The sequence below is a fragment of the Salmo salar genome, chromosome 03 (genome assembly GCF_965601325.2).
Source record: "Salmo salar chromosome 03, fSalSal1, whole genome shotgun sequence".
NCBI lineage: Eukaryota > Metazoa > Chordata > Actinopteri > Salmoniformes > Salmonidae > Salmo > Salmo salar.
Window position 1 is genome coordinate 52,726,021 of NC_138293.1, and position 19,237 is coordinate 52,745,257.

Genomic DNA, 19,237 nt, shown 5'->3' on the forward strand with positions numbered 1-19,237 from the left:
GCTCAGTCTTCCGTTTCCTGTAGTTCATGATCAGCTCCTTTGTCTTGCTGACATTGAGGGAGAGGTTGTTGTCCCGGCACCACACTGCCAGGTCTCTGACCTCCTCCCTGTAGGCTGTCTCATCGTCGTCAGAAAATCAGGCCAACCACCGTTGTGTCATCGGCAAATGTAATGATGGTGTTGGAGTTGTGCGTGGCCATGCAGTCGTGGGTGAACAGGGAGTACAGGAGGGGACTAAGCACACACCCCTGAGGGGCTCCCGTGTTGAGGGTCAGCGAGGCGGATGTGTTTTTGCCTACACTCACCATCTGGGGGCGGCCCATCAGGAAGTCTAGGATCCAGTTGCAGAGGGAAGTGTTTAAACTCAGGGTCCTTAGCTTATTAATGAGCTTGGAGTGCACAGGGCAGTTATAGGTCTAAGAAAATATACTTCCTTCATGATTTTTTTGTGCTGGTGGGATGTTGTAAAACTAGGCTACACTACAGCTGCAATGGTATCCCAATCATGAGCCCTGGCCTGCCCTGCTCTTGCAGATGTAAACCTTTGTGTGCCGTCTAAACAATGGGGGCACTTCAGGAGGCGAGTATAAGGCTTCTTCCAAAAATCATTTTTGATTAGTCCCAAAAATTCATTAGGCCTATCTGTACGTGCAGGCTACTGATTTCCTGTTCAGTTTGAAAGGGAGAGCATGCGAAAGATGTGAAGGAGGACCGGAGCTACATTTTATTAGCTTGCTACTGCTATAATTGATTTGAATAAAAACAATATGTTTCGTTGCCAATGATGAAGCTTTATCAGAGTTATTGACCTCACAATAAGCCATATTCAAGTAACTTACATAACTTAGGATACGTGCTAAAAGTAGGCTAATTCGAGAAGGCCTAATTCATTTAAACAGCCAGTCTTTGGTTTGATGCTCATGTGGTGAGCTATAGTTTGTTAGTCGATTTAGACTCTGGTGCAGCTGTAGAACTTTTTGAGGATCTGGGGACCCATGCCAAATATTTTCAGTCTCCTGAGGGGGAAAAGGTGTTGTCGTGCCCTCTTCACAACTGTCTTGGTGTGTTTGGACCATGACAGTTTGTTGGTGATGTGGACACCAAGGAACTTGAAATTCTCGACTCGCTCCACTGTCTGCGTTGCCAAGCGTTAAAATAGAAGTCAGTTCTATTTGTGACGCTGAACGCGGTGTAAGTCCTGCCTCTCCCATCTCCTCATTGGTTTATAGAAGCAGATACCCACGTGCCATCTCCTCATTGGTTATACCCACGTGGGTGATTGAAAGATGAACTAAGGTTGGTTGGTCATAATAATACACCTTATTATGAAAGTTAGATGCCAATCGCCATATAAAGTCCAAAGATTGTCATAAATGTTTAATGCTTTTTGACCTGTCCCCAAATTAATATAATTTGATCAGAGTTTGTTTTGATATTTAAACCTGCGTGTTCGTGATCGCGTGGTGTGGGGGGACAAAAAAAAATCAATTGGCGCACGATGGTGCACGTTCGTGTCCGGTTTGTGCATGGTGTAAGGCTCAGGTCTGAGGCTCTGGTCTGTCTTAGACATGCTCTCTGCTATCCAATTTGTTTTAATTATTATTTTGTGTATAGCGGAGGGTCATTTATTTATAGAGGAGGGTCACTTTTCTTCCAGATGAAAATGTAAGGGAGGGCTATCCATTTTCATTTCGGAGAGGTCCGATTTTCTCCAGCTATCCCTCATTATAAATAACGTACAGTCCCTAATTCTTCAAGTCTTACCCATAGTAACCAACCATTTGATCTCAATAAGTTTCATGGGGATATGCATTTAGACATTGAGTTATACAGTGTTGTCGCACAGTGTTGTTTTGAATGATGTACAGTGAGCAAATTTTTGAGCAGATGCTGTTAAACTGTAGCATAGCCTACATGTGCATTATGCCTAGTGGCGCGCTCTGTTGTATTTTGGCCACATGAGCGAAACATGCGGTGGTGTTTCTGTCTTACGGTAATGTTATACTATGCTATTATATTTGGTTCTGTTATGTAGAATACTGTGATCATTATGTGATCTTGCAGACATTGATTCAGCTTTGTCTAACTTTGATCTAACTTTGCCTGAGTAGCCTGTTCTCTACGCGTATACTTATGCGCAGAACGTGATCCACACAAATGCTGGCAGAAGCTTCAGGAAGCTCCAGATCTTTTATTCAGAGGACTAAAGATCCCAAAAAAGTCGGATCCATAGGCACAACATTAAAATTAAAATAACTGTCCATCCATACCTCCTCAGCAACAGCATCTCTGTAGAACCTCAGGGTTTGGTCAGTCAGGACGAACCAGTGCTTCTTCCACTGCAAGATAGATAACGAATCAACAATTAAAGAATTGCAATTCACATGCACAAACACATACAGATACAAAGTTTATAAACACTAACCTGCCCTTTGTCAGTCAGTCTGGTCATCCAGCCCTTTTTGAAGTTGAGGAGGTCAGGCTGGGAAGGGGAAAATATTTATCATTTTTATTTAAAAATGTTTATAATAATGTACACCAGTTTAGCTAAATCAAGCTTATCCTATATTTGTAATATTAGGCCAGTTTCCCAGACACAAATTAGATTTAGTCCTAGACTAAAAGGCGTACTCAATTGATAATCTCTTTGTCTGGGAAACCGGCCCATTATGTATTGGACACACCCAGGTCTAGTTTAAGAATGTAGAGTTCCCATCTGGAGAGATTTACCGTTGCTGTGGTGGCCGTAGCTTCTGCTGCTCTCCGGTCCAAGGACTTGGAGCGGCGGTAGCAGGGCAAGTTTGGTCTGGAGACATCCGGGGCCGAACGCTTCAGAGCAGATTCCAGGGCCTGCTCCAACCACAGGCAGAGAGGAGAGAACTACAGTTGAGCACATATCTACTTTTAGAAAAAAAAATACATTTTCTTTTTTCAAGCAAACTTCCATTGTGTAATCAGGAGTTGCTTAATGTAGGGTGTGTGAAAACTCACTTTGGTGATGACATTTAATCTAGTAAGATGTCGCCGACAGGCAGCTCTGCTTCTAGCTCCTAAGCAACTTTGATGGTAACAAGTTCTACCAACACGCTACCGAAGTTCTACCAACACATTGACAATAGTACTCGTGCTGGGAAAACACTCCACCACTGCAATTCTCTCTTCCAGGATGCCTACAAGGCCCTACCCCACCCTCCCTTCGGCAAATCAGATAACGGCTTCATTTTGCTTCTCCCTTCCTATAGGCAGAAACTCATACAGGAAGTACCCGTGCTAAGGTCTATTCAACGCTGGTCTGACCAATAAGAGTCCATGCTTCAAGATTGTTTTGATCACGCGGACTGGGATATGTTTCGGGTAGCCTCGGATAATAACATTGATGAGTTCATCAGGAAGTGTATAGGGGACGTTGCTCCTACTGTGACTATTAAAACCTACCCAAACCAGAAACTGTAGATAGATGGCAGCATTCGCCCTTAACTGAAAGCGCAAACCACCGCATTTAACCATGGCAAGGTGACTGGGAATATGTTCGAACACAAACAGTGTAGTTATTCCCTCCGTAAGGCAATCAAACAGGCAAAACGTCAGTACAGAGACAAAGTGTAGTCGCAATTCAATGGCACGGACACGAGACGTATGTGGCAGGGTCTACAGACAATCAAGGATTACAAAGGGAAAACCAGCCACATCGCAGACAAGCTAAACAGCCACAAGCACAGACAAGCTAAACACCTTCTTCACCCGCTTTGAGGACAATACAGTGCCATCGATGAGGCCCTCTCCCAAGGACTATGGGCTCTCCTTCTTTGGCCGACATGAGTAAGACATTTGAGCGTGTTAACCCTCGTAAGGCTGCCGGCCCAGACAGCATCCCTAGCCGTATCCTCCGAGCATGCGCAGACCAGCTGGCTGGAGTGTTTACGGACATTCAATCTCTCCCTATCCCAGTCTGCTGTCTCCATTTGCTTCAAGGTGTCCACAATTGTTCCTGTACCCAAGAAAGCAAAGGCAACTGAACTAAATGACTATCGTTTGTAGCACTCACTTCTGTCATCATGAAGTGCTTTGAGAGGGTAGTTAAGGACTATATCACCTCTACCTTACCTGACACCCTAGACCCACTTCAATTTCCTTACCGCCTCAATAGATCCACAGACGATGCCATCACCATTGCACTGTACACTGCCCTATCCCACCTGGACAAGAGGAATATCTATGTAAGAATGCTGGTCACTGACTACAGCTCAGCCTTCAAAACCATGGTACCCTCCAAGCTCATCATCAAGCTCGGGGCCCTGGTCTGAACTCCGCTATGTGCAACTGGGTCCTGGACTTCCTGACAGGCCTTTACTGATCCTCAACACAGGGGCCCCACAAGGGTGCATACTCAGCCCCCTCCTGTACTCCCTGTTCACCCATGACTGCGTGGCCACACACGCCTCCAACTCAATCATCAAGTTTGCAGACGACACAACCATAGTAGGCCTGATTACCAACAATAATGAGACAGCCTACAGGGAGGAGGTGAGGGTCCTGGCGGAGTGGTGCCAGGAAAATAACCTCTCCCTCAACGTCAACAAAACGAAGGAGCTGATCGTGGACTTCAGGAAAAAGCAGAGGGAGCACGCCCCTATCCCCATTGATGGGACCACAGTGGAGAAGGTGGAACATACTGCTTTACTAATTTCATATGTATACACTGTATTCTATTCTATTGTATTTTAGTCAATGCCACTCTGACATTGCACGTCCTGTTATTTATACAGTTCTTAATTCCATTATTTAACTTTCAGATTTGTGTGTATTGTTAGATATTACTGCACTGTTGGAGCTAGGAACACAAGCAATAACATAAGCAATAACATCTGCTGAATATGTGTATGTGACCAATACAATTTGATTTTATTTGATTTCACTTCCTTAAATTTGATTCTAAATATTCTGAATCATTCAGTGGGGTCTTTCTCTAACATATCATTAACATAATATCCAAACATTTAGATTTCGTAACCTAATACATCTGATAATAAGCACCGAGCTCTGTTGACAGAGCGGTGCAGCTTTCTCGCTGATGCTTTTTAGGATTTAACATTTTATGGTCGTCCCCTTCCAAGTTGTTTCCGCAAATATCAAATTAGCCTGACACGAGCTGAATTAAATGTAAACGGCTTTGAAGATAAAAAGCTTGCAGGAATGCTCAGTGCTCCGTTGACATTTCAAAGAGATCCGCTTTTTTTGTGACGTCTTCGAAAAGAGTAGGAACTTCGCATTATGAAAAGTGTATACTAAAATATGAAAATGCTACCTGTCATATCTCAAAATAGATATCTATCTTACCTCTATATTGTTTTATGTCCTCCGGATTTGAGAAGCAAGATGACGAGTTCAATGGTAAAACTGTCAGGCATCCTTAATTCTCGCACATCCTTTGTGACGGATGTTATTTTTTGACAACTTTTTTTTCCTGGCCATTGATTTATTCGCCCTAATTTTGACCATCCTACAAGTGTTAAAAGTCAAATAAGTTTTGAACGGATTATGATAGAGACAAGAGGTTTGCGACATTGGTTTTCTTAGAGGAGTATCTACACAATTAACATTATTTTACCCTTTGGCCAAAAATATGCAGTTGTGATTGTCTTCCCTGTGGCTCAGTTGGTAGAGCATGGTGTTTGCAACGCCAGCATGGTGTGTGCAACACCAGGGTTGTGGGTTTGATTCCCACGGGGGGCCAGTACAAAAAACATGCATGAAATGTATGCATTCACTACTGTAAGTCGCTCTGGATAAGAGTGTCTGTTAAATGACTAAAATGTGAAATGATTGTACACTCTACTTAATGTCTCTACAGTTTCTATCTCCACATATCTCACAATTCAGGCACTTGGTAGTCCAAAGCTAAATGAATGTGATCAATATACTGGTAGTTTATTGTGCTATAATCCGTTTTCCAAAAATGGTCATTGTACCTGTTTTTTGCTTATCTGCAGTCTGCTGTGTCGGGTCTGGCTTGTGGTGTTGGAGAATGATGAGGAAGAGGAAGTCGGCTCAGATGAAGAGCTGGTGTCCATGTTGTCAACGTGATCACCCTCTAACTGGTCTATGACCTGCGACCTCCTGATCCCAACAAACAAACACACAGAGTACACTTATCAATGCTTAACTCAGTTGACTTACAAAATGCAAAAGTACCCAAACACATTCCCTTAAAATACACAAAGAGAACAACACATATCAATGCTGAACTTAAACGACTTACATAACGCAAAAGTACACAAACAGATTACTTAAAAAATGTACACTTTACATGTTTAGTACTGTAATTTCAGCATGGTAATAATAAGGAATGCAGAGGCAAAATAATAGGTAGAGACAACTTGTGATGATAGGAATGGATTTGGTAATGTAGGGGTGATGGCTGGAGCCCCATGTTGTGGTTGGTGGATGGTTTGGAAAGAGGCCAGCAGGCAGGAACGGGCAGTCCCAGCAGGGCTGAGTGACATGGTTGGTGGGGCTCCAGAGACCTAGAAGGACAGGGAAAACAACAAAGGAGTATGATTTGTGTTTAGAACGTATGAACATAAAAACAGAAGATACAAGTTTTGAGATGGTGAACACCACAGCTCATGTGGCAAAAAGAGACATGAGAGCATCAATTCTGCTCAGTCAGTCTGCTCTGTCAGTGATCAGCGACTTGAGAAGAATTTATGCTCTCAAACACCGCTGTGACTAAGAAGTCTGACCTGCGTTCCAAGACAAATAGCCTGTTGAGCTGGTCCCTGCCAGGGCTGTCTGCTCTACCCTGCACCAGACTCCCTGCCTGGGCCCCGAAGGCCCCCATCGTCTCCTTGTCATCCAGCCGTCTGGTCCTGTGCACATCAGCCAACCACACATACTTTGGTCTCCCCACACTGGGACCCCGGGGGTCGTCACCCTGGTCCTCAGCCCGGCCCTTGTCCACCTTCACCATGCCCCTGGTAGACTCACCCCTTAGCCAGCCGAAGGACGTGCTGGTGGCAGAGCATCTTGAGCCCATTGGGGACCTGCCAATCAGGACCTGAGGACAAGGGGAGGAGGAGGAAGAGCAACCAGAAGAGGAGGAAGAGACGGGAGAGGCCAAGGGACCGTTGATGGGGAGGAAGACAAACCTCAGGGGGTCCCTGGGAGAAACACTGGACAGAGACAAAGATGGCTGCCAGGAGTCTGTAGCTGGTATGTTCTTCTCTGGGGAGGAGCAACCACTCTCCGCCCGAGACTTGGGTCCGGAAAATAGAAGGAATTGTTGGGCATCTGGGGAGGGAGTTCCAAGGAGAGGGAACGGGAGAAGAGGAAGGAAAAGGTTAATCTGCAATACAGATAAATCAATGGGAATAACCAGTAAATTGTAGGTAGATTTGTGCATAAAGTGGGCCACCAACAGGAACGTGCGTGTGTGTATGTGTGTGTCTGTGTCTAGGTGTGTGAGTGTATAAACGCTGGTTTCACTCCGTCAGGAACAATCTGGCCCGAGCTGGGGCTTTGTGGCAACTCCAGTGCCTTCAGAAAGTATTCACACCCCTTGACTTTTTCCACAGTTTTGTTGTGTTACAGCCTTAATTTAAAATAGATTAAATTCATATTTTTTGTCATTGCTCCTTGTGGTGGGCCGGGAGCCTGTAAGCTAACTTCGGTTGTCAGTTGGATGGTGTTTCCTCCGACACATTGGTGCAGCTGGCTTTCGGGTTAAACAAGCAGTGTGTCAAGAAGCAGTGCGTCTTGGAGGGTCATGTTTCGGGGGATGCATGGCTCTTGACTTTTGCCTCTCCTGAGTCAATTGTGGAGTTGCAGCGATGAGACAAGATCGTAATTACCAAACGGATATCATGAAATTGGGGAGAAAAAGGAAGTAAAAATATAAAAAACAATTATAAATAATATATATACAGTACCAGTCAAAAGTTTGGACACATGGGTTTTTCTTTATTTTTACAATTTTCTACATTGTAGAATAATAGTGAAGACATCAAACTATGAAATAACACATATGGAATCATGTAGTAACCAAAAAAGTGTTATAAAATATATTTTACATTTGAGATTCTTCAAAATAGCCACCCTTGCCTTGATGACAGCTTTGCACACTCTTGGCATTCTCTCAACCAGGTTCACTTGGAATGCTTTTCCAACAGTCTTGAAGGAGGTCCCACGTATGCTGAGCACTTGTTGGCTGCTTTTCCTTCACTCTGCGGTACAACTCATCTCAAACAATCGCAATTGGGTTGAGGTCAGGTGATTGTATAGGCCAGGTCATCTGATGCAGCACTCCGTCACTCTCCTTCTTGGTCAAATAGCACTTACACATCCTGGAGGTGTGTTGGGTCATTGTACTGTTGAAAAACAAATGATAGTCTCACTAAGCGCAAACCAGATGGGATGGCGTATCGCTGAAGAATGCAGTGGTAGCCATGCTGGTGCGCCTTGAATTCTAAATAAATCACAGACAGTGTCACCAACAAAGCACCCCAACACCATCACATCTCGTCCTCCATGCTTCACGGTGGGAACCACACATGCAGAGATCATCCGTTCACCTACTCTGTCTCACACAAAGACACAACGGTTGGAATCTAAAATCTCACATTTGGACTCATCAGGCCAAAAGACAGATTTCCACCGGTCTACTGTCCATTGCTCATGTTTTTGGCCTAAGCTAGTCTCTTCTTCTTATTGGTGTCCTTTAGTAGTGGTTTCTTTGCAGCAATTCGACCATGAAGGCGTGATTCATGCAGTCTTCTCTGAACATGTTTGAGATGTGTCTGTTACTTGAACTCCATGAAGCATTTATTTGGGCTGCAATCTGAGGTGCAGCTAACTCTAATGAACTTACCCTCTGCAGCAGAGGTAACTCTGAGTCTTCCTTTCCTGTGGCAGTCCTCATGAGAGCTAGTTTCATCATAGCCCTGATGGTTTTTGCGACTACACTTGAAGAAACTTTCAAAATTCTTGAAATGTTCTGTATTGACTGACCTTCATGTCTTAAAGTAATGTTGGACTGTCGTTTCGCTTTGCTTATTTGAGCTGTTCTTGCCATAATATGGACTTGTTTTTTTACCAAATAGGGCTATCTTCTGTATACCACCCCTATCTTGTCACAACACAACTGATTGGCTCAAACGCATTAAGAGGGAAAGAAATTCCACAAATGAACGTTTAACAAGTCATACAGTGCCTTGCAAAAGTATTCATTCCCTTTGGAGTTTTTCCTATTTTGTTGCATCACAACCTGTAATTTAAGTGGATTTGAATTTGTATTTCATGTAATGGACACACACAAAATAGTCCAGATTGGTGAAGTGAAATGAAAAGAATGACTTATTTCAAAAAATTCGAAAAAATAAAATTCGTAAAAGTGGTGCGTGCATATGTATTCACCCCTTCGCTATGAAGCTCCTAAATAAGATCTGGTGCAACCAATTACCTTCAGAAGTCACATAATTAGATAAAGTCCACCTGTGAGCAATCTAAGTGTCACATGATCTGTCACATGATCTCAGTATGTAAACACCTGTTCTGAAAGGTCCCAGTCTGCAACACCACTAAGCAAGGGCCACCACCAAGCAAGCGGCACCATGAAGACCAAGGAGCTCTCCAAACAGGTCAGGGACAAAGTTGTGGAGAAGAACAGATCAGGGTTGGGTTATAAAAAATATCTGAAACTTTTAACATCCCAAGGATCCCACCGTTAGATCCATTATTATTCAAAAATTTAAAGAATACCACAACAAACCTGCCAAAAGAGGGCCGCCCAGCAAAACTCAAGGACCAGGCAAGGAGGGCATTAATCAGAGAGGCAACAAAGAGACCAAAGATAACCCTGAAGGTGCTGCAAAGCTCCACAGCGGAGATTGGAGTATCTGTCCATAGGACCACTTTAAGCCATACACTCCACAGAGCTGGGCTTTACGGAAGAGTGGCCATTGCTTAAAGAAAAAAGAAAAAAGAAAACACATTTGGCATTCGCCAAAAGGCATGTGGGAGACTCCCCAAACATATGGAAGAAGGTACTCTGGCTTTTTGGCCATCAAGGAAAATGCTATGTCTGGCACAAACCCAACACCTCTCATCCCCCCGAGAACACCATCCCCACAGTGAGCATGGTGGTGGCAGCATCATGCTGTGGGGATGTTTTTCATCGGCAGGGACTGGGAAACTGGCTAAAACTGAAGGAATAATAGATGGTGCTAAATACAGGGAAATTCGTGAGGGAAACCTGTTTCAGTTTTCCCGAGATTTGAGACTGGGACGGAGGTTCACCTTCCAACAGGACAATGACCCTAGCATACTGCTAAAGCAACACTCGAGTGGTTTAAGGGGAAACATTTAAATGTCTTGGAATGGGCTAGTCAAAGCCCAGACCTCAATCCAATTGAGAATCTGTGGTATGACTTAGAGATTGCTGTACACCGGCAAAACCAACTTGAAGGAGCTGGAGCAGTATTGCCTTGAATAATGGGCAAAAACCCAGTGGCTAGATGTGCCAAACTTATAGAGACATACCCCAAGAGACTTGCAGCTGTAATTGCTGCAAAAGCTGGCTCTACAAAGTATTGACTTTCCGGGGGTGAATACTTATGCACGCTCAAGTTTTCCGTTTTTTTGTCTTATTTCTTGTTTGTTTCACAAGAAAAAATATTTTGCATCTTCAAAGTGGTAGGCATATTGTGTAAATCAAATGATAGAAGAAAAAAATATATATTTTAATTCCAGGTTGTAAGACAACAAAATAGAAAAAATTCCAAGGGGGGTGAATACTTTCGCAAGCCACTGTACCTGTTAATTGAAATGCATTGTAAGTGACTACCTCAAGAAGCTGGTTGTGAGAATGCCAAGAGTGTACAAAGCTGTTTAACCCTTTTTTTGGTTTCTACATGATTCCATGTGTTATTTCATAGTTTTGATGTCTTCACAAATATTCTACAATGTAGAAAATAGTAAAAATAAAGAAAAACCCTGAGTGAGTAGGTGTGTCTAAACTTTTGACTGGCAGAGTATATATATATATATCTAATATATTTTTTTGCTGGCCTACACACAATACCCCATAATGTCAAAGTGGAATTGTGTATTTAGAAATTTGTATGAATTAATTAAAAAGGAAAAGCTGAAATGTTTTGAATCAATAAGTAGAGTACAGTCGTGGCCAAACGTTTTGAGAATGACACAAATATTAATTTTCACAAAGTTTGCTGCTTCAGTGTCTGTAGATATTTTTGTCAGATGTTACTATGGAATACTGAAGTATAATTACAAGCATTTCATAAGTGTCAAAGGCTTTTATTGACAATTACATGAAGTTGATGCAAAGAGTCAATATTTGCAGTGTTGACCCTTCTTTTTCAAGACCACTGCAATCCGCCCTGGCATGCTGTCAATTAACTTCTGGGCCACATCCTGACTGATGGCAACCCATTCTTGCATAATCAATGCTTGGAGTTTGTCAGAATTTGTGGGTTTTTGTTTGTCCACCCGCCTCTTGAGGATTGATCACACGTTCTCAATGGGATTAAGGTCTGGGGAGTTTCCTGGCCATGGACCCAAAATATCAATGTTTTGTTCCCCGAGCCACTAAGTTCTCACTTTTGCCTTATGGTAAGGTGCTCCATCATGCTGGAAAAGGCATTGTTCGTCACCAAACTGTTCCTGGATGGTTGGTAGAAGTTGCTTTCGGAGAATGTTTTGATACCATTCTTTGCTCATGGCTGTGTTCTTAGGCAAAATTGTGAGTGAGCCCACTCCCTTGGCTGAGAAGCAACCCCACACATGAAGGGTCTCAGGATGCTTTACTGTTGGCATGACACAGGACTGATGGTAGCGCTCACCTTGTCTTCTCCGGACAAGCTTTTTTCCGGATGCCCCAAACAATCGTGATTCATCAGAGAAAATGACTTTACCCCAGTCCTCAGCAGTCCAATCCCTGTACCTTTTGCAGAATATCAGTCTGTCCCTGATGTTTCTCCAAGAGAGAAGTGGCTTCTTTGCTGCCCTTCTTGATACCAGTCCATCCTCCAAAAGTCTTTGCCTCACTGTGCGTGCAGATGCACTCACACCTGCTTGCTGCCATTCCTGAGCAAGCTCTGTACTGGTGGTGCCCCGATCCCGCAGCTGAATCAACTTTAGGAGATGGTCCTGGCGCTTGCTGGACTTTCTTGGGCGCCCTGAAGCCTTCTTCACAACAACTGAACCGCGCTCCATGAAGTTCTTGATTATCTGATAAATGGTTGATTTAGGTGCAATCTTACTGGCAGCAATATCCTTGCCTGTGAACCCCTTTTTGTGCAAAGCAATGATGACGGCACGTGTTTCCTTGCAGGTAACCATGATTGACTGAGGAAGAACAATGATTCCAAGCACCACCCTCCTTTTGAAGCTTCCAGTCTGTTATTCGAACTCAATTAGCATGACAGAGTTATCTCCAGCCTTGTCCTCGTCAACACTCCCACCTGTGTTAACGAGAGAATCACTGACATGATGTCAGCTGGTCCTTTTGTGGCAGGGCTGAAATGCAGTGGAAATGTTTTTTGGGGATTCAGTTCATTTGCATGCCAAAGAGGGACTTTGCAATTAATTGCAATTCATCTGATAACTCTTCATAACATTCTGGAGTATATGCAAATTGCCATCATACAAACTGAGGCAGCAGACTTTGTGAAAATTAATATTGTGTCATTCTCAAAACTTTTGGCCACGACTGTAGAGTATTACTTTATTAATCCCAATTTGGGAAATAGTTTTATCACAGCATGCATCAATGACTTACAATGACAGAACACGCAACAATGACCAACATGATAAAAAGAAGAAAAAATACACTAAGACAAAGGCACATACACCAACCGTAGTATCCCTATAAGAATAGTCTGATTCAAGTGCTGATTTTATATCCTACTCTGGGGAAAACAGGCAACAACATTTTCCAATAGAAAGACCCCATAAAACAGTTAATCAATTACACTCATTAAAAAGCCTCATGGCTGTGGGTAGAAATGACTGTCTAAACCTCTATTTGGAAATTCTGGGCAGGATGAATCTGATACGAAAGCTGTTCCTGTGTTGCATTAGAGTGCTGTGGATAGGGTGTGTGTCATTGTCCATGATCATGTGTGTTTTTACATACAGCCTTTTTATGAACATGTCCTGCATTGATTCCAGGCTGCAACCAATTGTAACACTGGCTTTGTTAATGATATTGTCAAGCTTGATTAAGTCTTCCTTAGCTAAATTCCCTTTCCAGCACACAATGGCATAGGTCACTACACTCGCCATGACACTGCTATAGAACATACAAAGCATTTTGTCACATACATTAAAAGATCTGCTGCCTGGATTGGGCTTTTTGTAGATACTGTGAGAATGATCCTTCCAGTTCAGTTTGCTGTCCACTATTACACACAAGTATTTATAAGAGACAACAGTGTCAATCTCTTCACAATTAATAGAAATCTACCACTAGCTCCTTGGTCTTCTGTACATTCAGGTCCAAGTAATTGGCTTCACACTCTGTTATATCCCTGTGATGAGCATCGTCTCCTCTCATGACACAGCTTACTATAGTCATCAGAGAATTTCTGTAAGTGGCTCAGTTCATTGTTGTGTGTGAAGTCATTTGTGTAAAGGGTATTCAACCCCTTTGTTATGGCAAGATTAAATACACTACATGACCAAAAGTTTGTGGACACCTGCTCGTCAAACATCTCATTCCAATATCATGGGCATTAATATGGAGTTGGTCCCCCCTTTGCTGCTATAACAGCCTCCACTCTTCTGGGAAGGCTTTCCACTAGATGTTGGAACATTGCTGAGGGGACTTGCTTCCATTCATCCACAAGAGCATTAGTGAGGTCGGGCACTGATGTTGGGCAATTAGGCCAGGCTCGCAGTCGGCATTCCAATTCATCCCAAAGGTGTTCGATGGAGTTGAGGTCAGGGCTTTGTGCAGGCCAGTCAAGTTCTTCCACACTGATCTAGACAAACCATTTCTGTGTGGACTTCGCTTTGTGCATGGGGGCATTGTCATGCTGAAACAGGAAAAGGCCTTCCCCAAACTGTTGCCACAAAGTTGGAAGCACAGAATGTCAATATATTATGTAAGATTTCCCTTCACTGTAACTAAAGGGCCTAGCCCGTATCATGAAAAACAGCCCCAGACCATTATTCCTCTCCCACCAAACTTTACAGTTGGCACTATGAATTCGGGCAGGTAGCATTCTCCTGGCATCCGCCAAATCCAGATCCGTCTGTCGGACTGCCAGATGGTGAAGGGTGATTCATCACTCCAGAGAACATGTTTCCACTGCTCCAGAGTCTAATGGTAGCATGCAATACACCACTCCAGCTGACTATTGGCATTGCGCATGGTGATCTTCGGTTTGTGTGCGGCTGCTCGGCCATGAAAACACATTTCATGAAGCTCCAGACAAACAGTTCTTGTGCTGATGTTCCTTGCAGAGGCAGTTTGGAACTCGGTAGTGAGTGTTGCAACCAGGCGAGGACAGACAATTTTTACACGCTTTAGCACTCGGTGCTGTGAATTTCAAACACAGATTCAACCACTAAGACCAGGGAGGTTTTTCAATGCCTTGCAAAGAAGGGCACCTATTGGTAGGTGTAGAAATAAAAAAAAGCAGACATTGAATATAACTTTGAGCATGGTGAAGATATTAATTACACTTTGGATGGTGTATCAATAGATCCAGTCACTACGAAGATACAGGGGTGTCTACAAAGTGTTGACTCAGTTGTGTGAATAGTTATGTAAATTAGATATTTCTGTATCACATTTTCCAAAATTGCTAGAATTTTTTAAAACATGTTTTCACTTTGTCATTATGGGATATTGTGTGTAGATGGGTGAGAATTTGTTTTTATTTAATCCATTTGGAATTAAGGCTGCAACAACAAAATGTGTAAGGCACTGTAACTGCCCAGTGAAAATCTTACTTTTAAAAGTTTATATTCTGTTAACTCATACCCAATTAACGTTGTTGATTCGTTCTATACTTCTATGTGACCAAAACATAAATTGGAGAGAGAAAAAACACAAAAAACCCGACCGTTTCAGAAATGCTTGATATTTCCTCATAGAGTATGATGTAATACTCCTCAGGAGGATGAGCCAATTGGCGGTCTAGAGGAGGACGAGATGGCCAATCAGCACTCTACTTGCATGAATATTTTTAATGACCGTATATGCTCACACCATTCCAACACAACGCAGATTTTTAACATAGGTCATGAACAGTCAAAATCAAAAATTATATTTGGATGAAACCAGATCAAAGTATGAAAAATTACTTGCTTAGACATTGATAAAGTTTGATCATTTAGTTATTAGTCCCCTCCCACATGTCAAACACTTGTATTTAGGAGGAGGGATTATTAAGGGGATACGGTAACCTAGTTTAAAAAGTACCCTCTTGTAACCAACATCGGAGAAGGCTTGTTTGCAGAGGGATGTGGTTTATATAGTTACTCTACTTGTGCCAAAATTTGAATGTAGGGTGTCAGCAAATATAATTCAAAGTTTACACTATCATCTATGGCACAGATATGTATTTCTCCCCTGTTATCTTTGTCTGGTGTTCAGGTCTTCAGCCAGCATGGAACAAAATGGGAGGAAGGGTCATTCAAAACATGTCAACATGTTGCTGTGACCCGCATAACAAGAGACATGCCAAACAGGAGATGTATTAAAAAAATTGACATCATTGATGCAATTTCAATACTGTTTGAGTTGCTTTGTGTACCACCAAATTTGCTTGCATAGATAGTCTGGTTTTCCTCAAAGCCAGTGGAAATTAATTAGTAAAGATTGAAAAAGTAATGGGCCTAGACAGCTGTCTTGGGGAATTCCTCATTCTACCTGGATTGTGTTGGAGAGGCTTCCATTAAAGAACCCCCTCTATGTTCTGCTAGACAGGTAACTCTTTATCCCGAATATAGCAGGGGGTGTAAAGCCATAACACATCAGTTTTGCCAGCAGCAGACTATGATCAATAATGACAAAAGCCGCACTGAAGTCTAACAAAACAGCCCCCACAATCTTTTTATCATCAATTTCTCTCAGCCAATTATCAGTCATTTATGTAAGTGCTGTGCTTGTTGAATGTCCTTCTCTATAAGCATGCTGAAAGTTTGTCAATTTGTTTACTGCAAAATAGCATTGTATCTGGTCAAACATAATTTTTTCCAAAAGTTTACTAAGGGTTAGTAACAGGCTGATTGGTTGGCTATTTGAGCCAGTAAAGGGGCCTTTACTATTCTTAGGTAGCGAAATGACTTTTGCTTCCCTTCAGGCCGGGGAGCACACACATTCTAGAAACTTAAATTGAAAATATGACAAATATGAGTGGCAATATCGTCCGCTATTATCCTCAGTAATTTTCCATCCAAGTTGTCAGACCCCGGTGGCTTGTCATTGTTGATAGACAACAACAAAAAAATTCACCTCTTCCACACTAACTTCATGGAATTTAAAATTACAATGCTTGTCTTTCATAATTTGGTCAAATATACTTGGATGTATAATGTCAGCATTTGTTGCTGGCATGTCATGCCTAAATTTGCTAATCTTGCCGATTAAAATAATCATTAAAGTAGTTGGCAATATCAGTTGGTTTTCTGATTAATGAGCCATCTGATTCAATGAATGATGGAGCTGAGTTTGCCTTTTTTCCCAGAATTTAATTTAAGGTGTTCCAAAGCTTACAGTCATTTTCTTAATGGGTGCATGCTTATTAGCAACTGGAATGAGCAATTTCATAAATGTGTCAAGTGCAGTGTCTGTTTTCTCCTCATTACACACCACTGACCAACAGATAGTCTTTACATCAATAACATAGGAATCACTACAAAACTTATTGTATGACACTATATTATACACTATATTAGGCCCAGCCTTTGGAACTTTGGTTTTCCTAGATATGGCTACTATTTTGTAAATTGGCTTCCCTGTGGCTCAGTTGGTAGAGCATGGTGTTTGCAATGCCAGCATGGTGTGTGCAATGCCAGGGTTGTGGGTTTGATTCCCACGGGGGTCCAGTACAAAAAAAAAATGCATGAAATGAATTGAAATGTATGTATTCACTACTGTAAGTCGCTCTGGATAAGAGCGTCTGCTAAATGACTTAAATGTAAATATTGTGATCACTACATCCGATGGATCTGGATACTGCCTTCAAGCTCATTTCTGCAGCATTAGTAAAGATGTGATCAATACTGATTGATTATTTAATTCCTGTGCTATTTGTAGCTACCCTGGTAGGTTGACTGATAACCTGAACCAGTTTGTAGGCACTGGTTACAGTTTGAAGCATTTTCTTGAGTCGGCAGCATAAAGGCGTGTCCCTTACATATGTTAGATGTAGTTTTTCTTTTTAGAATCGAATGAGCTGGTATTGAGGCAAAAGAGTTGGGGCTGCCTTGGCGGGCGGACTAGTTACATTTTTCTTTGTTATGTGTTTATATGTTTGTCCTATTTTGTCACCCCTTCTCCAGAGACCTTCAGGGCTGGCTCCCTTTTGGAGGGGCTCTTTTGGTTATAGAGTAGCAGTCTTATGAATTCACGCGTGTGCTTTTGTATTCTAATTATCACAAAGTGTGTTATCATCTTTCAGAGTGTTTCATCTCCAGTGTGCCATCTTACAACAAGTGTGAATATACTTTATAAAAATGTGCATAATGTTCTCCTAGAAGAGTTTTACATGCGAGGCTTGAGTCTTGGAAACTTGGTGTTTATTTCTTGCCCTGCTGCTAATTCATTGTGTGTGCCCTCTAAGCTGTAGTTCCAGACAGTTAGTCTGTTCAAGTTGTGGTGACCTGTCTTATGAATTGTATGTATTGCCTCTTATCTGTAATAAATCTTTCCACTTTGGTTAACTCTGTCGATTATTTGACATACCTGTGTATAACATGTCCCAAGAACATCCTCTCTTAACAAAAAGGTGGCATAGCACAGTTTACATAAAGTTAACACAATACCATAAAGTAACAAAAATCACCTCACACACAACTCTCTCACATAAAACAGATGCACAAACAAAAACACTCACAGCACTCCATTGCATAGACAAACAAGTATGAACACACATTAAAGCCACAAAAACCATAGAAGTTCGTCATTATTTATATGATCAGAGTGGGCCACCAATAAAACAAACAATGGACCATGTGTTTGCTCTTACCTTCTCTGGAGATGGTTTGACTGAGCTGGTCGAGGGAAGCGCTGCCACTCATGGAGGGAGACAAAGAGCAGAGAGAGGAGGAGGTGCTGATGGATGGAGAACTGCGGCTGCTGGGGAGGGTTCTTCTCCCGCCTCCTATCCTCTGCTGTTGTTCCTCCCGGCACCGCCAGGACCGACCTGTCGGTGTCTTCTCCACCATGGCTTTGCAAGCACTGCCGTGTCGGCTAGTGCTACCGCTAACACTGTCGCTACTTTTGCTGCTAGCGCTTTTGCTGATGCTACAGCTAGGGCAACTGCTGTAGCTACCATTAGCGCCTACAGCACTGCCGCTAGTAGCACTGCTGTTACTTTTAATGCTAACAGTATTTTTCCTGCTGATGCCCGGCTGGTCAACTCCACTGGTCACAGCCACCCTAGCTGGCCCGGGTTCCTGGAAGGAAGAGTGAGAGAGAAAAAGAAATAAAGAAGTAAGAGAAGGAGAGAGAGAGAGATTGAAAGAATGAAAGGCAGACAGAGATTGAGTCAGAGCGAGAGAGAGAGATAATGTGAGCCACTCAGAAACAGACAAATAAGAGGGAGAAAAGGACGAGGAATGATGAGGATGCAGAAGTACATTTCAATAAAATCTGTGGAGACTCCAACTGCTACCACTGGACCACCAATGTAAACTGTTTCCCATCTGCCTTGACCACGTCCCTCGTCTCTTCCAATCACACACCTAATCCCCTATGTAGTCCAGTTAGCTCCTCTCCCTCATCTAGTTTAATGTCCCACGGAGCAGCACCACATCCCCTGCGTGCGTCCCAAATGGCAACGTATGGACCCAGGTCAAAATTATTTCACTATAAAGGGAATGGGGTGCCGTTTGGGACACGGCTGCTCCTCCGCCTCTCAATCCCATAAACCTGGGAGGGGAGTGTCCTTTAATCCTGATCAGATCGCTGCAGCTAATTCTGTTAATGTGGCCATCTGACTGGGCCTTTAATCACACTTGTACACACAGCCGGCTGACCAACAAT

General features: G+C 42.7%; 2 protein-coding genes across 2 annotated transcripts in view; both read right to left on the reverse strand.

Annotated features, from left to right (window-relative positions):
* Positions 1-6,506, reverse strand: part of LOC106600690 (uncharacterized) — a 69,769-nt gene extending 63,263 nt beyond the window's left edge. The window contains exons 1-4 of the mRNA XM_045716044.2: positions 5,970-6,506; positions 2,731-2,850; positions 2,426-2,482; positions 2,271-2,339 (exon numbers count right to left, since the gene is read on the reverse strand). Coding sequence (XP_045572000.2) covers positions 2,271-2,339; positions 2,426-2,482; positions 2,731-2,850; positions 5,970-6,071 — 348 coding nt within the window. The 5' untranslated portion in view covers positions 6,072-6,506. The remainder of the gene's footprint in view (positions 1-2,270; positions 2,340-2,425; positions 2,483-2,730; positions 2,851-5,969) is intronic.
* A 173-nt stretch (positions 6,507-6,679) lies between these two features.
* On the reverse strand, positions 6,680-18,962 carry LOC145877502 (uncharacterized). Its single transcript, XM_082973104.1, has 2 exons — positions 18,219-18,962; positions 6,680-7,290 (listed from the first exon to the last, which is right to left on the reverse strand). Exons 1-2 carry the CDS (start codon positions 18,415-18,417, stop codon positions 6,680-6,682), a joined length of 810 nt encoding a protein of 269 aa, XP_082829230.1. The 5' UTR covers positions 18,418-18,962.
* Positions 18,963-19,237: the final 275 nt, after the last annotated feature.

Excerpts from the sequence above, each read along its gene's own strand:
- LOC145877502 (XM_082973104.1), bottom strand. The coding sequence starts at position 18,417 with ATGGTGGAGAAGACACCGACAGGTCGGTCCTGGCGGTGCCGGGAGGAA. Across the intron at positions 7,291-18,218 it reads TCAAACCATCTCCAGAGAAG|ATGCCCAACAATTCCTTCTA; the intron begins GTAAGAGCAAAC and ends CTCCCTCCCCAG.